Raw genomic sequence first — 22,380 nt, forward strand, 5'->3', positions numbered from 1 at the left:
GACTCCATCTCAAACACAAAACAAAAAAGTAGTATGGAATGCTATTAAATACAGAAGGCCCTGATCTAATGTGGGGATTGAGCACGCAAGGGTTAATAAGTGATTTCATATACTTCATTATTTTCATCTCCCTCCCATGGAAAAATAGGCTAGACTGATTAATAGGTGTGTGTTAGAAAATTTCCAGTGAAAAATGCAACCTGTGATCTCCGTGCCTCCCCTACAGCCCCACGAGTGACACACTGAAGAGACAATTCTCCCCTTTTCTTACAGGTCGGCTCGGAGATGAGAGAGCGCCCTGTAATGTTCCAAATTAAGTTTCACCAAACATTTCGAAAGTATTCAAAATAAACACACAAGTAAAATAGACTAACCTACGAGTCCAAGATTTCTCATTCCATTTAGAGCTATTAATGGAAAGAATAACTTCGCTGGCCCAGGCAACATAACAGGCACATTTTGATAATGAGAAAGTCCTTTTTGGATCAAACCTAAATTGATGGTACTTCACATATAGTTCAGGGTGTTGAGATGACCACATGGCAGAGTGCCACGGAAAAAGCATTTTGCAGCATGCAAATATGATCAATACAAGCAACAAGAGGAAGATGCAAAATCATGTGATATTAAAGGCCTTGGCTGAGCCCGGGAGCTCATGCCTGGAATCCCAGGGCTTTGGGAGGCCAAGGCACGAGGATCTCTTGAGCCCAGGAGTCTGAAATTACAGTGAGCTATGATCATACCACTGCATTTCAGCCTGAGTGACAGAGTTAAGTCTCAAAAAAGGCCGGGCGCGGTGGCTCAAGCCTGTAATCCCAGCACTTTGGGAGGCCGAGGCGGGCGGATCACAAGGTTAGGAGATCGAGACCACAGTGAAACCCCGTCTCTACTAAAAATACAAAAAATTAGCTGGGCGCGGTGGCGGGCGCCTGTAGTCCTAGCTACTCAGGAGGCTGAGGCAGGAGAATGGCGTGAACCCAGGAGGTGGAGCTTGCAGTGAGCCAAGATCGCGCCACTGCACTCCAGCCTGGGCAACAGCGTGAGACTCCGTCTCAAAAAAAAAAAAAAAAAAAAAGTCTCAAAAACAAAAAAAGAAAAATGTAAAAGTAGCATTTAGACGACATTTTTTTCTGCGTTTAGTTATTATCCTGGCCAACACTCCAAACCACAGACGTAGGGCAACATCTAATCAAACTTAAGGCAGCTTCCTCCTGCAGGCTTCAGAATGGAGCGCCCCTCAGGCCATGTCAGATACACATGTCTGTACCATTGCCTCTGCTTTTATAGCTCACAAGAGACAGGGAAACCTTTAGCTTGTTCATGTGATTTCAAGAGTCAGGCAGAGGCCGGGCGCGGTGGCTCATGCCTGTAATCCCAGCACTTTGGGAGGCCGAGGCGGGCGGATCACGAGGTCGGGAGATTGAGACCATCCTGGCTAACAAGGTGAAACCCCATCTCTACTAAAAATACAAAAAATTAGCCAGGTGTGGTGGTGGGTGCCTGTAGTCCCAGCTACTCGGGAGGCTGAGGCAAGAGAATGGCGTAGACTGGAGAGGCGGAGCTTGCAGTGAGCCAAGATCACGCCACTGCACTCTAGCCTGGGCGAAAGAGCGAGACTCCGTCTCAAAAAAAAAAAAAAAAAAAAAAAGAGGCCGAACAAGTGTCCCTTAATATCTGAGTAGGTTTTGCAGGGAGGGGTTTCACTCAGGTCTTGAATATTAAGTGGGCTGCCCCTTAGAGGGCGTGATTATCCTCTGAAGCCACAAAAGCTGAGCTATATCGGAGAGAAGCAAGGGACCCTTCCTTTCCATATTTGGAAAACCGGGCTTCATTTGTGAGCAGGAGAGAATAATGTGACCAATTTATGGCTAGCTTAGTGTTCTTTTTAAAATAACAATCAGTACTGTGGACTCCTAGAGGGATACATGCAATAACAGAAATCCAGTCATCGTATCTAATGACAATTAATTACACAGTCATGTATCCATAACGTTTGGAAACAGCCTAGAAACATATGCTGCATGGTGAGCTATATGTCTGTATTTGTGTTTGGGTGTCTCTGGCCAGCTCATCCATCATAGTGATGATAGACAAGCTGTGTCAAGCCCTGTGTTTTTGCTCTTATTTGCGTCTTTTGCTTCTCATCCTTCTGCAGCAGCCTGGATATCCAATAGAGTGATGAGTGCTGAGCACTCACATGTTCTGACCATCACCTCCCTTCCTACCTTCTCCTTGGTTCACAGGCTTGGGTCACATCTACCCTGTTTATCTTCTGTCTTCATCATGTGGACAAACCAGCTCAGATCCTGGGCTTCCAGGGAAACAGTGTGGCCCAGCACAGCAGTGTAGGATCCAGAGCTCTTCCCATTTCTTCCCTTCCCTTCCACTCTCTACCGTCAGCTTTTTTTCTGCCCTGCCACTCGCTGAAACTGCTTCATCAGGACAATGGGTGACATATCTAGTTGCCAGCTGTAGGCATTTTACGTTCCCCATTTGACCCCTCCACATGCCTGAGGTTTCAGCTCTCACCCGAACATCTCTTTTCTTTCAAATATTTCCTTCCTCCTAAGCTCCAGGCCTGTAGCTGCAACTGCCTGCTGGACCCGGATATTTCCCAAAACGTAAAGCATCAACACCAGACCTACCAGCTTCCTCTCAAACTCTCTGCGTCCCTGGCAGGGCAAATGGCTCCCCATCCACACAACCTGGTAGATACTGCTGAATACCAGGCCACATCAACTCTTCTCATTGTCCTTCCTGACAGAGCCCTCATTTGTTCAAGTGTCTACTGTCTCCACTCCGGCCCAACTCCAGGGGTGGGCCTGATTTGGTCAAAAGGGTATCCGAGTCCCCCTCACTGTGACTAAATTCTAAATTCTAAGAAAAGTCCATTGACAGACACTCTGAGAAAATAGACATTATTTGTCTGGATGCTGTAATCTGGATAAGATACCTAGAATTTCAATTTCAGACAGAGAAAGAAGCCAACTCAGAAAGAGGCACAACAAAAGAGGAAAAAAAGAAACAGGCTGGACGCAGTGGCTCACACCTGTAATCCCAGCAATTTGGGAGGCTGAGGCGGGTGGATCCCCTGAGGTCAGGAGTTTGAGACCAGCCTGGCCAACATGGTGAAACCTCGTCTCTACTAAAAACACAAAAATTACCCGGGTGTGGTGGCAGCCGCCTGTAATCCCAGCTACTTGGGAGGCTGAGGCAGAAGAGTCGCTTGAATTCAGGAGGCAGAGGTTGCAGGGAGCCAAGATCGCGCCACTGCACCCCAGCCTGGGCGACAAAAGTGAAGCTCCATCTCAAAAAAGAAAAAAAGAAAAAAAAAAAAAGAACTTGGGACTGTGATAACCCATTAAGCTGCTAAGTCCAGGACCCAGGGCAAGCCTATTATGAATCCCACATCCATCTTCTATTGTTGGAGATGATCTCCTTTCTCGTGGTTGATGCTAATTTGGGTTTCTATTGCTCATGGCCAAAAGTCTCTGTGCTCTGTCTCACATCAGATTCACTGAAGAGTCCTGCCATTCCCCACCAATATATATCCCCACTTCACCACCACTACCACGGATCCCCATCCCTACAGCCAAGATCCTAGTCATTCATTGCCTAAACGACTTTAATATGTACCCCTGGTCTCCCCCATCCCAAGATAACCCGATCCTACATCTCAACCTCTCAGGCTAAACTCTGTGTTTTCTTCCTTCAAGGCGCTTACAACTATGTCAAAGTATCCTGTTTACTGGTTTATTGTCTGTCTTCTCATGCTAGAGCACAAGTCCTATGAGGACAGGCAGCTTGGCTCTTTTTTTTTTTTTTTTTTTTTTGAGACGGAGTCTTGCTCTGTCGCCCAGGCTGGGGTGCAGTGGCCGGATCTCAGCTCACTGCAAGCTCCACCTCCCGGGTTTACGCCATTCTCCTGCCTCAGCCTCCCGAGTAGCTGGGACTACAGGCGCCCGCCACCCTCGCCCGGCTAGTTTTTTGTATTTTTTAGTAGAGATGGGGTTTCACCGTGTTAGCCAGGATGGTCTCGATCTCCTGACCTCGTGATCCACCCGCCTCGGCCTCCCAAAGTGCTGGGATTACAGGCTTGAGCCACCGCGCCCGGCCTTTTTTTTTTTTTTTTTTTTGAGACAGAGTCTCGCTCTGTCGCCCAGGCTGGAGTGCAGTGGCCAGATCTCAGCTCACTGCAAGCTCTGCCTCCCGGGTTCACACCATTCTCCTGCCTCAGCCTCCCGAGTAGCTGGGACTACAGGTGCCCGCCACCTCACCTCACCTGGCTAGTTTTTTGTATTTTTTAGTAGAGACGGGGTTTCACCGTGTTAGCCAGGATGGTCTCGATCTCCTGACCTCGTGATCCACCCGCCTCCGCCTCCCAAAGTGCTGGGATTACAGGCGTGAGCCACCGCTCCCGGCCAAGCTTGGCTCTTTTTTGGGAGGGACAGGATCTCTCTGTCGCCCAGGCTGGAGTGCAGTGGCACAATCTCAGCTCACTGCAACCTCCGCCTTTCAGGTTCAAGTGATTCTCCAGCCTCAGTCACCTGAGTAGCTGTAATTACAAGCATGCACCACTATGCCCAGCTAATTTTTTTCTACTACTTTTTGTAGAGGCAGGGGTCTCCCTGTGTTGCTCAAATTGGTCGTGAACTCCTGGGCTCAAGCAATCCTCCTGCCTTGGCCTCCCAAAGTGCTAGGATTACAGGCAGGAGCCACTGCACCCTGCCAACTCTTTTTTAAAACCACTTTATTCAGGTATGATTAACATATCAAAACTGTACATATTGAACGTAAACATTTGGATGAGATTCGGGATAAGTATACACTTGTGAAACCATTACCACCATCAAGGCCATAAACATACTTGTCCCCTCGCAGTTTCACTACACCTGCTTTATGATGATTGCTGCTATTTTTGTGACAAAACACTTCACATATTAAGATCCACTCTCTTAGTAAACTTTTAGTATACAATACTTTTTTAAAAAGAGATAGGGGTCTCATTATGTGGCCCAGGCTGGTTTTCTCGAAGTCTTGAACTCAAGTAATCCTCCCCGCTTCAGCCTTTCTCTATTGCATATTCATGGTGTCCTTGTCAAAAATTAGTTGTCAGCTGGGCCCAGTGGCTTGCGCCTGTAATCCGAGAATTTTGGGAGGCCAAGGTGGGTGGATCACCTGAGATCGGGAGTTTGAGACCAGTCTGACCAATATGGTGAATCCCTGTCTCTACTAAAAATACAAAAATTATCTGGGCCTGGTGGTGTGCGTCTGTAATCCCAGCTACTTGGGAGGCTGAGGCAGGAAAATTGCTTGAACCCAGGAGGCAGAGGTTGCAGTGAGCAGAGATAGTGCCACTGCACTCCAGTCTGGCCGACTGAGTGAGAATCCCTCCATTAAAAAAAAAAAAAAAAAAGGCCGGGCGCGGTGGCTCAAGCCTGTAATCCCAGCACTTTGGGAGGCCGAGGCGGGCGGATCACAAGGTCAGGAGATCGAGACCACAGTGAAACCCCGTCTCTACTAAAAATACAAAAAATTAGCCGGGCCGGTGGCGGGCGCCTGTAGTCCCAGCTACTCAGGAGGCTGAGGCGGGAGAATGGCGGGAACCCGGGAGGCGGAGCTTGCAGTGAGCCGAGATCGCGCCACTCACTCCAGCCTGGGCAACAGCGTGAGACTCCGTCTCAAAAAAAAAAAAAAAAAAAAAAAAAAAAAAAAAAAAAAAAAAAAATCATTTGTCCATGAGAGGCTGAGGCAGGACGATGGCTTAAGAACACCTCCTTACAAGATACAAGGTCAAGTGCAGTCTGTGGAACGTATGCAGAAAGGATGACAAGAGAAGTGGAAGAGCTAAATTTGTAAGTGAAAATTTCTGACTCTGACATGTTGAAAAAATACTTTATTATAGGCTGGACGCAATGGCTTCCCTGTAATCCCATCACTTTGGGAGGCCAAGGCAGGTGGATCACGAGGTCAGGAGATTGAGACCATCCTGGCTAACACGGTGAAACCCCGTCTCTACTAAAAATACAAAAAATTAGCCGGGCGTGGTGGCAGGCGCCTGTAGTCCCAGCTACTTCGGAGGCTGAGGCAGGAGAATGGTGTGAACCCAGGAGGCGGAGCTTGCAGTAAGCCGAGATCTCGCCACTGCACTCCAGCCTGGGTAAAGCAGCCAAACTCTGTCAAAAAAAAAAAAAAAAAAACAACAAAACTTATATATACCCAGAAACGTAAACATAAGTGAACAGCTCAATTAGTATTCATGAAGTGAACATAGTACAACCAACATCCAGACCAAGAAACCGAGCATGAATAGCCAGCCCCCCAAATTTTTCCATTGCTCTCTCCTCCAGTCGCTAGTTCCCCACCTCAACCCCAACCAGGAAGCACTATCCTGTCTTCCAACAGACTGGATTCGTTTTGCCTGCTTTTGTACATTATATGAATAAAATCACACAGTGTACACACTTTTGGATTTGGTATCTTTCTCTCAACATTATGCTAGTGAAATTAATCCACATTGTTGTATGTAGTAGCATATGGGTCATTTTCATTGCTGACAGTCTTCCATTTATTCATCTATTCTTTTGTTGATTGGCATTTAGATTGCTCTGTTTGGGCTTATAACAAATTGTTCTGCTATAAATATTCTATTTCATGTCTTCTGGTGAAAATATATAAGCATTTTTGTTGTGTACCTTTCCAGCAGTGGAATGACTGAGTCCTGAAAGTGTCTAAGTGTCTAAGTTTTTTTTTTTTTTTTTTTGAGACGGAGTCTCGCTCTGTCGCCCAGGCTGGAGTGCAGTGGCCGGATCTCAGCTCACTGCAAGCTCCGCCTCCCGGGTTCACGCCATTCTCCCGCCTCAGCCTCCCGAGTAGCTGGGACTACAGGTGCCCGCCACCTCGCCCAACTAGTTTTTTGTAATTTTTAGTAGAGACGGGGTTTCACCGTGTTAGCCAGGATGGTCTCGATCTCCTGACCTCGTGATCCGCCCGTCTCGGCCTCCCAAAGTGCTGGGATGACAGGCGTGAGCCACCGCGCCCGGCCTCTGTTTAAGTTTAAAACATATCGCCAGCTGGAGATGGTGGCACACACCTGTAGTCCCAACTACTTGGGAACCTGAGGCAGGAGGATTGCTTGAATCCAGTTCTGGGCTACAGTGGGTTGTGCTGATCAGGTGTTTACACTGTGATTAGCACCACGATGGTGACCTTCCAGGGAGCAAAAGACCCGCAAGTTTACCTATGAAGGGGTGAACCGGCCCAGGTAAGAAACGGAGCAGGTCAAAACTCCCACGCTGATGAGTAGTGGAATCACACCTGTGAATAGCACTGCACTCCAGCCTGGGCAACAGAGTGAAACCTTGTTTCTTTAAAAAAAAAAAAAAAAGATACTGCCAAATAGTTTTTCATTTGAGTTCTGGCTGCTCCATTTGTTTGTGTTGGCAACTTAAAAAAACTAGGCCAAAGAAAACATCTGTGGACCATCAGTTGTCACCTCTGACCTAGCGCATCTTCGGTTCCTACGGGAGAAAGATCTTTATAAGGTAAGTCCAAAAGCATAGTGTTCCCTTGCTTAAGACCTTGCAGTATCCCTCGATCTTTGGATAGTGATCGAACTTCACGACCGGCTGCTCTTCTTTTTTTTCTACCTCTTTCCCCTGATCTTTACGTCCATTTTTCGTATCTCCATCCCTGACACTTTAAAGGTCTTGGTGGGCTGCCACACTCTAGTAAGTCAGCATGCCTTGAAATATGCTGACCAACCTATGCCGATGGCTTCCCCTTTCTTTACTAGGCCAATTGAGTACTTTCTCTCTCCACTAAATTACTAGACCCAGTGCTTGGGATACAAACCTGGATTCTCTCTACCCCAGGGACTTCACGGTGCCTGCCACAAGGCAAGTGCTCAGTGCATGCTTGTGCCACAAACTTGGGTACTCCCTGATGTTGAATTTTTTTAAGGTAATCCATGCAGGTAGGAAAGTGAAAAAAAACACTACACACGAGAAAGGGAAATTTTACCCTCAATCTCCCCAGTTCTCCCCAGAGGCAACCGCTGGTACCACTTCCGTGCGTATTCTTGCTGAGATATACATGGAATGTATAAGGATATATATTCCATCAATGCTATGGAGAAAATAAAACATTCCTCTGGGGGTCCGCGAGTGCTGGAGACGGTCGCGAACGGTTCGCAGGAGCTGCAATCTGAGAGCTGCCCTACTCTGAGCCCAAAAACGACCGTCGTGCACCTGCAGTCCTCAGGGAAATCTGAAGAAAGTTCCACAGCTTGGATTCCCAGCACTTTGGCAGGCCAAGGCGGGAGGGTTGCTTGAGCCCAGGAGTTGGAGACCAGGCTGAGCAACATAGTGAAACCCCGCCTCTACAAAAAATACAAAAGTTAGCCGGGCATAGTGGTGCACTGTGGTCCCAGCTACTCGGCAGGCTGGGGTGGGAGGATCGCTGGAGCCGAAGAGGTCGAGGCTGCAGTGAACCGTGATTGCACCACTGCACTCCGGCCTGGATGACACAACGAGACCCTGTCTTAAATAAAAGAAAGGAAGGAAGGAAGTTACACAGAAAGGCCGCCTGCCGTAACTTCGCATCGGAGCCCCAGGTGTGGACCTGGGCGAGTGAAAGCGCAGCAAGCGTCCCGCGCCTGCGCACTGGCCCACGCCGAGCTCTCGTCGGCTCTCCTTCCCACGCCCTCCTCCAACGCCTGCGCACCAGGGCCTGTTTCACGCAGGCCTGCGAAGCTGGAGCCCCTGAATAGCCTTTCTTGCCGACTGAGGCGGGAGGAATTTGCTAGTGCCTGTATCCCTTGTCCTTCTCCCTTCCCAGTCTAAGATACCAACTATAAATGTTCGAACCCAATTCACCCCAGAGGGGAGGGGCCAGATGCCAGTGGCCTGAAGGCGCCCAGGTATCCAGAAGGATTGTGGGTGGGGACCTGCGGTCACGTGGCATGCTCCCGCCAATCAGCGCGCAGACCGCACTTCGCAGCTCTGCTTCAAACAAACTACCGTGAGGTCGGAGCGCCACTGGGGCCCCGCCCCCTTCGCCTGGGCCTGGGGCCCCGCGAGACGGCGGGAAGGGGTGGGGGGGCGCCCGGGAGGGGGCGGAGCGCAAGGTCGAGTGACGGCCTGTCTCACCTATTCCGGGCGCGGGCTGAGCCCCACAGCCAATGGGCGGGGGCGGGGGCGGGGGGCGGCCCGGCCGGAGGGGAGGGGGAGCCCGCGGCAGGGGACGCGGGGGGAGGAGGAGGCGGGCTCCCAATCCGGTTCCATCCGGTTCTCCCACCGCCCCCGCTGTGGGTCTCAGCAGCTCGGGCGGCGGGAGGAGTGGCAGCGGCCAGGCAGCCCAGTTTCGCGAAGGCTCTCGGCGCGCCGCGGCCCGCAGGCACCCGGCACGCGCCTTCCCCGCCGCCAGGATGCCCAAGAGGAAGGTGAGCGGTGGCCGCGGCCCGCACACGCCCCCTGGAGCCGCCGTCTGCTGGGCCCCGCGAGGCCCAGGCCCCGCTGCACTCACGGTGGCGACGGGCCCGGGAGGCGCTTGGAGACCGGCGGGCGGGCAGGCGGGCGCTCGGCGGCCGCGGGGGCGGCTGTTCTGGAACGTTCGGCGGCCGGGGGAGCCAAGGGGGCGATTCGAACGGGGCGGCGGGAAGCCATGACGTCACGCGGCCGGGCATTGTTCTCGGGGCCGTGCGGGCGCGCGAGTCCTGGGACTGCGGCCCGCCTGCATTAGCCCGTCTCCTTGTCCCCGCAGGTCAGCTCCGCCGAAGGGGCCGCCAAGGAAGAGGTGAGTTCGGAGCCTTCTGCGGGGGGTGGTGGGTTTCCCGTGAGCCGCTGGCCTGCCTGCCTTTCTCGCTGACTCTCCTTTTTCTTTCTCCAAGCCCAAGAGGAGATCGGCGCGGTTGTCAGCTGTAAGTAAAGCCAGCCCCGTAACCGTTTGTTTTTCGCGGGTCGTCCCGGGTAAGGACGTTCAGTGCTACTTTTGCCTTTCAGAAACCTCCTGCCAAAGTGGAAGCGAAGCCGAAAAAGGCAGCAGCGAAGGTAGGCTTCGAGACGCGCATTGGGGTGCAGCGGGGCCTTAGGTACACTGCTCCTTAATGCGGGACTTTTCATTTTGATTAGCTATTTGAGCTTTCTTTATATTTTAATAACTACGGTAAATAACTTCTTCTGGTTGGGGTAAAATGTAATGGATATATTCGTCCTGGTTTATAGGACTATATCACACTAATGCTGCTGCAGATGTTAGGAGACTTGGGACGACAAAAAATATTAAATATTAGCAAGTCTGCAAAGGAAATTTATTCTTTGCGTTGCGTACGTTGTGGCTAGTGGTTGGCCTTTAATTGCATGCTTGTACTTCCTCTTTTGAGGATAAAAGAGCCAAGTTAGGACTGAGGCAGGGAACGTGTAAGTTTTTATACAGTTTCCAAGCCAACTTGGGGAAATCTTAACCTTTTTACGGGGTGGGAGTGGGGAGGTCAGAAGTTGTGATCTCTGAGAAAATAACCGCTACTACTCTAAAAGTGTTTTATTAACAGTTATACAAAACCGTGATTTTGGCTGCTCCCTAATAAATTCGTGATTGCATGATTCGAATTGCAGGTCTGTAGAATGAAGTTGGCTTTGGATATACGTGTGTTTGATAACTTTCAGAGTGGAAAAGCAGAACATGTGTAAAACGTGTATAAACTTTGTGTTTGGATCTAGCATTGAAACCACCATCTGTAAAGCTCTAATGTTCACGGGGTGATTAATTTCTATCCTAAACTTAGGTGAAAGTTTGCTGTTTGAAGTCTCAAAAAATTTTTTTGTTAATGCCTTCACCTCTTTCCTAAAAGTGTAGGTAGAAGTGTAGCACTGCACAATCATCAGAAGAGGCAAGATTAATTTCCTTGACATTGAGGAGTTCTTGGATAATTACTAAATTTGTCCTTGTTAAATAAAGGTATAAAACAAAGATGTTTTTTCTTTTTTAATTTAAATTTTGTACAGAGCTGAGTGTAAAAAATCTTAACTATGTTTTCTTTAACAGAAAGTTCTGTTTTTGTGATCCTTTTAAAAATAAAGCTTCAAGGAAGGTATGAGAATAGTATTTTTCAAGTTGCAATCTCATTACCAGAAGACAATGTGGTCATTCTCTGTATACAGTTAGAACAGCACGGAAACTTGATGAAGGCCTAAAAAATTAGCTGACCTTGTTTAAAATGTTGGTGTGAGCGGTATATTATTACTTTTTTGATTCTGGGTTGTTGGGGTTTTTTTTAAAACTAATTGGCTGAAATATCTGCCTGTTTCCCTCTTTACATTTTTCTTATTTCTTATTTATCTTTGTCCACCTTGAGATCTACTGTAAAGTAAATTTTTTAATGAAAACAGTTCCAAGTTGGACTCTCAGTGGGTTGGGACATCAGATGTAATTGAGAGGCTAACAGGTAAGTCTTCATGTCAGTGCTCGTTGAGGAACGAGCCTATGAGGTCAGCCTTCTCCAAGGAAAAAAGGGCAGAAGGGATTTGTTCATTTTTACATCTAGTTTCTGTAATACACCTTTGACTTCATAGTTGATCAGACTTTAAACAGAAGGTAAGCACTTGGTGTATGGATTTTCATACTACATAGTAGACATGTTTTCAAGGCGTATCTGTTACAGTGTGTCATTTCCCTAGAACTAAATGTTTTGAAGGTCCAAACATTCGGGAAACTTGATTTTGTTTTATTTAGCTTATCAGCTGGTAATGGTTACAGGTGGTATATTTCAAATTCAGGGTATTACTGTGTATTCTATTTTAACTGTTTCCCAGTTTTGTATTTTTTGTATTGGAATGATTATGAAATTAATGAGAAATCTTTAGAAATCAGTACACAAGTGATTGTGAAACTTCGTGATAGCCATGTGTGTAGTAGCAGTTTTGTCTCAGATACACGTGTTATTCGAAGGATGTTGAAGTATTAAAAGTCATTATGCTGTCTGTGGAATCCTACTGTTAGTACAGAACATCCTGCAGTGATTTTTGTCTGTGGAATCCTGCTGTTAGTACAGAACACCGTGCAGTGATTTTTCCACCCACGTTAGCATTGAAGTTGTGTGCTTGTCTTTATGGCCCTTTAACTCAAGTAATTGGTCAGTATCCTTATGGGTCTTTTATACCACCCGCTGGGGGCTAAACTAATTTAGCTGCTGTTGCATACTTACTAACAAGAAATAAATGTTAAGCTTTCTTCTCAGTATTGATGGATGGTATCCAAAAGTATTTTTATGTTTCTTTAACATGGCTTAAATTTTGAACTTAATGTGTCAAGTTAGTATGGTCATTTTAAATACCGGTACTTTTCAGATTCTTCAAACACCTATATGAAAATGATAAATTCAAAATTGATTCTTTTAATTCCTCATTATATGATATCAAGGGAGTAACTGTAGCAGGATAGTCAACCTGACCGTACGGCATGGTGCTTTTTTTCAGGTGAATGGTCTTAATGTGAGGGTTAAGGTCTTGTGAGGACAGTATTGTTCAAGTTCACAACAAATTTGGGGATGGGTGGGAATGCAGTTGACGAGACTCCTCCGGTATTCGACTTCATTTGTCTTGTCATGTGGAACTGCAGAGAATAGTAGATGATGGCGACAGTGCTGAAGTATAGCTTGGGCTTTAGGATTTGTCATATGTCTAATGAGGCTTGACATGCAAGTACTGTTAAAATCTCCTTAGCATACGCTGTTTTCCTGATTACTGGGGTGAACCCTAAGTTGTCTCATGTAATAGGTATATCAGCTGTTGTGTGATAGACATTAATGTGACATCTATTATAGATACAGTCTATACAAAATGAGATCCTTTCATAAGCTTGAAAATTGGGTTTTCACACTAATGTGTGAGATGTCCCTCTCAAACCTTGCTATGAAGTCAGCACCATTGTTTACATTACTTGTCTGACATGAAGGGAGAAAAGTAAAAACAAAATGTAAATAAGGGGTAAAGTTTGTACTTAAAATATATTCTTATTCTATCATAGGATAAATCTTCAGACAAAAAAGTGCAAACAAAAGGGAAAAGGGGAGCAAAGGGAAAACAGGCCGAAGTGGCTAACCAAGAAACTAAAGAAGATTTACCTGCAGAAAACGGGGAAACGAAAACTGAGGAGGTCAGAAGCGTGTGTGTGTTTTCACTCTGAACAGTAGATACTACATTGTACGTTTTTTGTAGCAGATAACAGTATTCATTATAATATTGAACAAAGTTTTGTACAGTATCCCAAAATGAATGGACAAATGGTTTATGATTTATCCTATTGGAAAGTAAATACGTAAATGGCTTAAGAGCAAGAAATTTTAATATGCTCAATTTGAGATATAATTTAATCTTTGTTTTGTTTTTATATTCTGGATGTTGCTTTTAAATATATTTTCGAAAGTTTATTACCCTTACTTGCATTTTTCTTGGCATATTTTTCCCACTTTCGTTTCTAATGAAAATGTTTTGTTTGTATTTTTCTTAAAGGTCTAAATAATATACATAAAGCAAGTAAAAATTAGACTAGTTTATTTTTAGTCATTCTGTTACCCATGAATTTTTTTTTTTTTTTTTTTTTTGAGACGGACACCCAGTGTCAGTGTTCACCACTGCAGGCTCCGCCTCCCGGGTTCACGCCATTCTCCTGAATCTTTTTTTTTGTTTTTTTAGTAGCTATGAGGGATGGTCTCGATCTCCTGACCTCATGAAAAGATCAATTTTTTGTTTTAAGCTATTAACCAAGAGTGGGAGATTAACCAAGCAGTGGGAGTAGAGAAGGAACAAAGAAATCTGTAACAGATTTTGATTGGTTTGTTGTGAACACCACTGTACTCCTCTAGCCTGGAAGCTGTTTCTTAAAAAATAACTGCAAGGTTCAGTTAAGCCAGGCCTCTTTATTTTATGTTTGTTATATTAACTAAGCTAGAAAAGATAAGTAATTCAGTATATTGATTTTTAAATTTTGATATTTAAATTTTGATACCACTTAAGAATTTGATAAATATCAAATTCTTTGATACTAAATTTGATGTTTATCAAATTCTTGTTATAAACTTATTCCTAAATTAAGAAATTTACAATCACAGTTTTTTTTTTTTTAACTTGTATTTCTTAATTCCCTTCTTTGTTTTTTCTTTTTTCTTTTTTGAGATGGAGTTTCGCTATTGTTGCCCAAGCTGGAGTGCAGTGCTGGGACGGCTCACTGCAACCTCCGCCTCCGGGTTCAAGTGATTCTCCTGCCTCAGCCTCCCGAGTAGCTGGGATTACAGACATGCACCCCTACGCCCAACTAATTTTTTGTATTTTTAGTAGAAACGGGGTTTCACCATGTCAGCCAGGCTGATTTCAAACTCCTGACCTCAGGTGATCCGCCCACCTCGGCCTCCCAAAGTGCTGCCATTACAGGCGTGAGCCACTGCTCCTGACCTGTACTTCTTAATTCTAACCATACATCAAATATTGTGTGATAATAAGATAACATTGCTAATCTAGTTCTGATTTTAAAGGAAGAACTTGACCTTCCAGTACATATTATGAAATTACAGTTGGTTCTCTCTTGTTTATAGCTGTGTTCTATTAATATAAGGCTGCCACAAGTATGAAACCGTTTCACATAGGAGAAATACAGGATTGGGTTCCTACAGACCTCTGATCACAACATTTTCATCAACTGATAAATATGTGACTTTGTTACATGTGTACTTCTGTTCAGACATGCCTTAATTAATGTATGTTAAATTTACATGGAACTCACTACCAGTAGCACTGTAATTCGTACCTGAACAAAGCTGTCCAACACATACGTTCTCTGTGTGGCACATCACAGCCTTGAATTTAGCAACATTAGATAGCACTTGGACAAGATGCTTAGGGGCCATTTTAAACAGCAAAATCATCAGTAAAAAGCACAAAGATGTAAAATGCGTGGCATTAAGTAGACCAGAAAAACAGTAGTTACGGCATCAAAGCTAAAACAAGAAGACAGAGTGACCTCAGCTTGGAATGTACATGTGGTGCAACTCACATTTTTTTTTTTTTTTTTTTTTTTTTTTTTGAGGCTGCTCTCTGTATATGAACATGACCGCCTCCCGGTTCACGCCATTCTCCTGCCTCAAGTGCCAGGCGCCCGCCAAGTATTGATTTGGGGTGGGAGGTGATCTCCTGACCTCGTGATCCACCCGTCTCGGCAAAAGTTTTTTAACAAGAGTAGGTGACTTTACAAATAAAGATTATTGACTTTTGTAAAGACCTGATAGTTGCATATAAATAAAATGACAACATTTTAAGTGCTAAAGATCTCAATTTCCTTTCTTTTGCAGAGTCCAGCCTCTGATGAAGCAGGAGAGAAAGAAGCCAAGTCTGATTAATACCATATACCATGTCTTACCAGTGGTCCCTGTCTCCCTTCTTGTACAATCCAGAGGAATATTTTTATCAACTATTTTGTAAATGCAAGTTTTTTAGTAGCTCTAGAAACATTTTTAAGAAGGAGGGAATCCCACCTCATCCCATTTTTTAAGTGTAAATGCTTTTTTTTAAGAGGTGAAATCATTTGCTGGTTGTTTATTTTTTGGTACAACCAGAAAATAGTGTGGGATATTGAATTACGGGAGGCTTTGACTGTCTCGGGTGCCAGCTTAACATTCCATAGATGGGGGGTTAGTTTTTATATCCTATAATACAAAGCATATTAAATGGCAATATGGAGTCAGTCCTGCATTTAATGTCTTGAACATTTTATTTTACTTCTATTCTCATGTTTTTTAGTAGAATTGTTTCCTAAAGCAAACCACTCCTCGATCATGGCGCTCCCTGTCGGAATTGTGTGCACTCTGTAACATGTTTGGTTGTGGTCGTCCTGTTTGCCTACTAACTTCGTTACTGTGCTGTGAAAGATTACAGATTTGAATATGTAGTGTACATGCTATTCAGTTGTGAACTGGTGGGCCATACGTAACAGCTGACCAACATGTGAAGATACTGGTACTTGATAGCCTCTTAAGGAAAATTTGCTTCCAAATTTTAAGCTGGAAAGTCACTGGAATAACTTTAAAAAAGAATTACAATACATGGCTTTTTAGAATTTCGTTACATATGTTAAGAATTGTGTACAAATTGAAATGTCTGTACTGATCCTCAACCAATAAAATCTCAATTATGAAAATATTTTGGAGCACATGGATTAAATTCTGGTTTACATTTTATTTACAGAATTTCCACATTTGAGCCTGGCCAACATGGTGAAACCCTGTCCCTACTAAAAATACAAAAAAAGTAGCTGGGTGTGGTGGCTGGTGCCTGTAATCCCAGCTACTCAGGAGGCTGAGCCAGGAGAATCGCTTGAATCTGTGAGGTGGAGGTTGCAGCGCGTCCAGATTGCACCACTGCACTCCAGCCTGGGCAACAACAGAGTGAGACCTTATCTCAAAAAAAAAATTCCATATTTGATCTTACTTTTTGTTTAAGTGAAATTTTTAATTTTTGTTTAATACAGTCATGGGTCACTACTGACTGGATACAGTCTGAGAAACACATGGTTAGGCAGTTTTTGTGCGTGAACGTCATAAAGAGTGCTTACGCAAACCCTCAGTGGCATAGCCTATTACATATGTAGCGCGGAATGGTTTAACCTATTACTGCTAGGCAACAGACCTGTACAGCATGTTGTTATGTGAATACTATAAGGAGTTGTAATAGAATGGTAACTACTTGTTTATCTAAAGAGAAGGTACAGTATTACATAATACGGGACCATGATGTGGTTCATTTTTGGCTGATACGTGAGACAACTGCTTTAATACTTGCTATGTCCTTTGAAGTTGCTTGACTTGGTTTAAGGGAAAAACAATCCAATATCCTTTGAATCAAAGCAAATACATAATTCTTAGCTCTTCGTATGAGGTTAAAAAAAGTATCGAGTAGGCCGGGCATGATGGCTCACACCTGTAATCCCAGCACTTTGGGAGGCTGAGGTGGGTAGATCACCTGGGGTCAGGAGTTTGAGACCAGCCTGGCCAAGGTGAGACCCCATCTCTAATAAAAATTTAAAAATTAGCTGGGCTTAGTGGTGGGCACCTGTAATCCCAGCTACTCAGGAGGCTGAGGCAGAATTGCTTGAACCCAGGAGGCAGAGGTTGCAGTAAGCCGAGTTCACACCATTGCATTCCAGCCTCGGTGACAAGTGAAACTTGGTCTCAAAAAAAAAAAAAAGCTACAACTAAATCTACTATGGTATGTATTTTCCAGATTTGCTTTCATATACATTGTATTCTCATTTTGCCCTCTAACTATAGTCTTTAGAGGGGGTGTAGGGCAACTGTTGGCTTGGCAACAGTGAAAACGGCCAGAGAACAGCCCTTGCTGAGGTTATCACTAAAGAGGGGTCCTTGGAACAGAATTCAAACCTCTTTACACGTGGTGTGTTGTTTTGCCTATGGGCTGTAGGCAAGAATAGTAGGTAATCCCAGCACTTTGGGAGGCCGAGACGGGCGGATCACAAGGCCAGGAGATCCTTTCTCTAAAAAAAAATACAAAAAACTAGCCAGGCGAGGTGGCGGGCAAGCTACTCGGGAGGCTGAGGCAGGAGAACGGCCCCGGGAGGCGGAGCTGTGGGATCACAGATCACAGATCTCTGCACGGACTGCCAGAGCAGAGTTTATAGGGAATAGTGAGGAAACAGTAAAAGCAAATGCAAAGGTTGGTGACGTGGGATGAACTGACCGCAAAGAAGCTTTGATAACCCCTGGGGGATGGGGAAGGACTAGGAGCCACCTGAGCACTGTTGGTCATTACATGATGGAGGCCTGAAAGGGTGATGAACAGATTTGCCTTTAATTCTGAAGTGTAGGTAGAATAGATGAGTTTTTAAGCCTTTTAACCATAGAACCCATCTGCCAGTGTTTACTTAGTTGCAATCCCCAAACTTCCCACCCCTGAGAGTGGTCATAGATGTTTTCGAATCACAGATTTTTTCAATCGTTCTATACTCGTTGTAATGACACATTTAAAGAAATCACTAGTTTTTCTTACAAAATAAAACAGGTACAGGGTTTTGGCTTATAGATTAATACCAAAAACATTGTAGAAAAGCATAACAGAAGTACTTTAAGATCCTACCTTGGCCGGGCGCGGTGGCTCAAGCCTGTAATCCCAGCACTTTGGGAGGCCGAGACGGGCGGATCACGAGGTCAGGAGATCGAGACCATCCTGGCCTACACGGTGAAACCCCGTCTCTACTAAAAAATACAAAAAACTAGCCGGGCGAGGTAGCGGGCGCCTGTAGTCCCAGCTACTCGGGAGGCTGAGGCAGGAGAATGGCGTAAACCCGGGAGGCGGAGCTTGCAGTGAGCTGCGATCTGGTCACTCACTGCACTGCAGCCTGGGCGACAGAGCGAGACTCCGTCTCAAAAAAAAAAAAAAAAAAGATCCTACCTTGAACTACTCTGTTAGGCTTTTCTACGTTTTTTTGGAGCAAGCCTTGCCTTGTTAAATCTGACCAATTACTCGGGTGTTTGCTAGCCCTAAGGCTGCACATTTTCCTTTTTTTTTCATCTTACCCACAGGAAGGAACACCTTTTGTTGTTTTTTCTGAGATGGAGTCTCTCTGTCGCCCATGCTGGAGTGCGTGGTGTGATTTCAGCTCACTGCAACCTTTGCCTCCTAGGTTCAAGCAACTCTCTTGCCTCAGCCTCCTGAGTAGCTAAGATTACAGGCGTGCACCACCACACCCAGCTAATTTTTTTGCATTTTTATTAGAGACTGGGTTTCACCATGTTGGTCAGGCTGGTCTCAAACTCCTGACCTGATGATCTGCCCACCTCGGCCTCCCAAAGTGCTGGGATTACCGGCATGAGCCACCGCACCTGGCCAGGACACATACGTTTACAATAAACCAACTTCAACTGTCAAAGGAAAAAAAGTTTTTTAACTAAGCGGCCCTGGGGGCTGGGTGTGGCAGTCACACCAGTGCTTTGGGAGGCCAAGGTAGGAGGATTCCTTGAGCCTGAGTTCAGAATCAGCCTGAACAACAGCGAGACCCAGTCTCTACAAAAAGTTTTAAAAATCAGCCGAGCATGGTGGTGCATGTCTGTAGTCCCAGCTACTCAGGAGGCTGATGAAGGACGATCACAAGCCCAGGATTTCGAGGCTGCGGTGAGCTATCATTGTGCCACGGCACTCCAACCTGGGGTACAAAGATCTTGTCTCAAAAGCCACTTGAGGCATGTTTTCTGGGATCAGTACAGAAAGTTAGTTTCTTGCCCTTTAAACAGAGTCGACAATACTTTTGAGTGATGAGAATGGTTGATTGGCTGTACCAGTATCAGACATCTAAAAGTATAAGGAAGAGAACTTCTTATCAGACAGCAATTGGTTGATTAGAAAAACTAGTGAACGAGAACCCTGCATTCTCTTGGCTTCTCAGAGATTGAGCTTGACGTGCGTCAAATGTGGGTTAATCAGGATTTAAGGCACAGATCTTGGTACTTAGTACTTGGATTCTTGGTAATCATGGAGGCCCCCGGGGGAAGTTCTGTTCTGTTGTAGCAGTTTGGGAAATGTGTATAAAAGTCTTGTGGGGTTAGGGATGAGGTTAGGGGGATGGACAGAGGCAGGGATGACAAATAGATGTGTGTCATCATAGGGGAGCAACTAATACTCATTGGAAAAAAAACTCAGGAACTGCAGACAAGCTAAAATCACCCATAATTCGCTTACTTAAACAACTATTTAAGTAGCTATTTAAAGATGCGTTTTTCTCAGATCCTATTCTATGCTTACATGATTATACAAAGTGGTATCGTACATCCTATTTTGTAGTCTTTATCATACTGTGACCTTTCTTCCATGTTAATGAATACACTGACACAGCGTTTGTAAGCACTGTGTAGTATTTTATTTCAAGAATATATGATTTGTCAGACATTTAGACTTTTTCGCGTTAACAAGCGTTGTAAACTAAAACCTAATCTCTGCTAACCCACACAGATCAACCTCAAGATGTGTCTGCTTATCACAATCCCCATTTGTTCCAGGAGTTTGCAACAGAAATACTTGGTTGAAACACCAAGTAATTTTGAGAATTAGAATTGAGAATTTCTAAACATTAGGCTTAAATAGATGATGGGAAGCAGCTCATCAATTGGTAACAACTGTTTTTATTTCAAGATTGTGAAAGCTAGGATTACATTTTTTTTTTTGAGATGAAGTCTCGCTCTTGTCCCCCAGGCTGGAATGTGATGGTGCGATCTCTGCTCACTGCAGCCTCTGCCTCCCGGGTTCAAGTGATTCTCCTGCTTCTGCCCCCTGAGTAGCTTGGATTACAGGCGCCTGCCACCACGCCTGGCTAGTTTTTTGTACTTTTAGTAGAGACGGGGTTTCACCACGTTGGCCAGGCTGGTCTCGAATTCCTGACCTCAGGTGATCCACCCGCCTCGGCCTCCCAGAGTGCTGGGATTCGAGGCGTGAGCCACCGCACCCGACCAGGATTACATTTTTTAAAACCTCAAAAAGTATAAAGTAATAAACCATTTAGGGGCCCTGCATGGTGCCTCACGCCTGAAATCCCAGCATTTTGGGAGGCCAAGGTGAGCAGATCACTTGAGCTTGAGGTCAGGAGTTTGAGACCAGCCGAGCCAACAAGCGTAAACCCCGTCTCTACTAAAATACAAAAATTCGCCTGTGGTGGGCGCCTGTAGTCTCAGCTACTCGGGAGGCTGAGACTGGAGAATCACTTGAACCCAGGAGGCAGAGGTTGCAGTGAGCCGAGATCTGCCACTGCACTCCAGCCTGGGTGAAAGAGCAAGACTTTGCCTCAAAAAACAAACAAACCATTTAATCCCAGAAGCTAAAAGCAATTATTTTAGACAGAGTGAATTTTCTTCACATGTTTGAGTTTTTCCTTGACTGCAAAAATTTTTTTAATACTTAATAGTTCATCGTGTGGCAAAACCATAATTTGGCCATTACACTTTTTTATAATTGCTCTGTTAGGGATACTACTGCTCATGCCAACAGCACAGTATACTGAAGGCCCTGTACCAGGCAACCAGTCTCCGTGGCCATCAACGTTTTTGGAAGCAAATAAGAATGGATATTTTTAAAATAATACCTACAAATACAAAACTGAAAGGGAACAAAATGCATAAGAACAAATATTTAGGAGTAAAAGCTCATTTACCTTTGGAGTATTGGACATTTTCTCAGGATTGGATACAAATTCAATTTTTTTTTTTTTTTTTTTTTTTTTTTTTTTTTTTTTTTTTGAGACAGAGTCTTGCTCTGTCGCCCAGGCTGGAGCGCAGTGGCCGGATCTCGGCTCACTGCAAGCTCCGCCTCCCGGATTTACGCCATTCTCCTGCCTCAGCCTCCGAGTAGCTGGGACTACAGGCGCCCGCCACCTCGCCTGGCTAGTTTTTTGTATTTTTTAGTAGAGACGGGGTTTCACTGTGTTAGCCAGGATGGTCTCGATATCCTGACCTCGTGATCCGCCCGTCTCAGCCTCCCAAAGTGCTGGGATTACAGGCTTGAGCCACCGCGCCCAGCCACAAATTCAATTTTAAAAGAAGCTACTATTAAGAAAAAAAAAATCGGCAGGGCGCAGTGGCTCATGCCTGTAATCCTAGCACTTTGGGAGGCCAAGGCAGGCGGATCACTTGGGGTCAGGAGTTCGAAACTAGCCTGGCCAACATGGTGAAACCCTGTCTCTACTAAAAATACAAAAAAATTAGCCAGGTGTGGTGGCGGGTGCCTGTAATCCCAGCTACTCTGGAGGCTGAGGCAGGAGAATCGCTTGAACTTGGGAGGCGGAGGTTGCATTGAACCGTGCCACTGCACTGCAGTATGGGCGACAGAGTTAGACTCCATCTGGAAAAAAAAAAAAAAAAGAAAAAAAAATCCAGCATAGCTAGTTCCACTTTAGAATTACACATTAGTGTGGCTCACGCCTGTAATCCCAGCACTTTGGGAGGCCGAGGCAGGAGGATCACGAGGTCAGGAGATCAAGACCACCCTGGCTAACATGGTGAAACCCCGTCTCTACTAAAAATACAAAAAAATTAGCCGGGCGTGGTGGCGGGCGCCTGTAGTCCCAGCTACTCGGGAGGCTGAGGCAGGAGAGTGGCGTGAACCCGGGAGGTGGAGCTTGTAGTGAGCCGAGATCGTGCCACTGCACTCCAGCCTGGGCGACAGAGCAAGACTCTGTTTCAAAACAAAACAGAAAAAAAAAAGAAAAAAGAATTACATATTAACTTCCAGATGCTGATTCCACAAAAATCTTTTCCAGTGGAAAGAAGTAAGTAGATGTTTGAGATTTTTTTTGAGGGCATGGAAATACAGTGCCATGGTTAGTGATGGAATTGAG

The 22,380-nt window shown here is 45.3% G+C and overlaps 2 protein-coding genes and 1 non-coding gene across 4 annotated transcripts in view; 2 read left to right on the forward strand and 1 right to left on the reverse strand.

Annotated features, from left to right (window-relative positions):
- GET1 (guided entry of tail-anchored proteins factor 1) overlaps positions 1-22,380 on the reverse strand; it is a 655,129-nt gene that overhangs the window by 31,186 nt on the left and 601,563 nt on the right. The gene's annotated exons all lie outside the window — the stretch shown is intronic.
- On the forward strand, positions 9,290-16,187 carry HMGN1 (high mobility group nucleosome binding domain 1). Its single transcript, XM_050784596.1, has 6 exons — positions 9,290-9,442; positions 9,763-9,795; positions 9,890-9,919; positions 10,002-10,049; positions 13,024-13,152; positions 15,341-16,187. Exons 1-6 carry the CDS (start codon positions 9,428-9,430, stop codon positions 15,386-15,388), a joined length of 303 nt encoding a protein of 100 aa, XP_050640553.1. The 5' UTR covers positions 9,290-9,427; the 3' UTR covers positions 15,389-16,187.
- Positions 12,842-12,946, forward strand: LOC126951888 (small nucleolar RNA U13). Its single transcript, XR_007724723.1, has one exon. It is a non-coding gene; the product is annotated as a small nucleolar RNA U13 (small nucleolar RNA).

Source organism: Macaca thibetana, chromosome 3, assembly GCF_024542745.1.
Source record: "Macaca thibetana thibetana isolate TM-01 chromosome 3, ASM2454274v1, whole genome shotgun sequence".
NCBI classification, from domain to species: Eukaryota; Metazoa; Chordata; class Mammalia; order Primates; family Cercopithecidae; genus Macaca; species Macaca thibetana.

Bases quoted from the DNA above. Each gene is read 5' to 3' on its own strand.
- HMGN1 (XM_050784596.1), top strand. The intron at 9,920-10,001 runs GTAAGTAAAGCC...TTTGCCTTTCAG, and splicing joins GATCGGCGCGGTTGTCAGCT to AAACCTCCTGCCAAAGTGGA. The intron at 13,153-15,340 runs GTCAGAAGCGTG...TTTCTTTTGCAG, and splicing joins GGGAAACGAAAACTGAGGAG to AGTCCAGCCTCTGATGAAGC.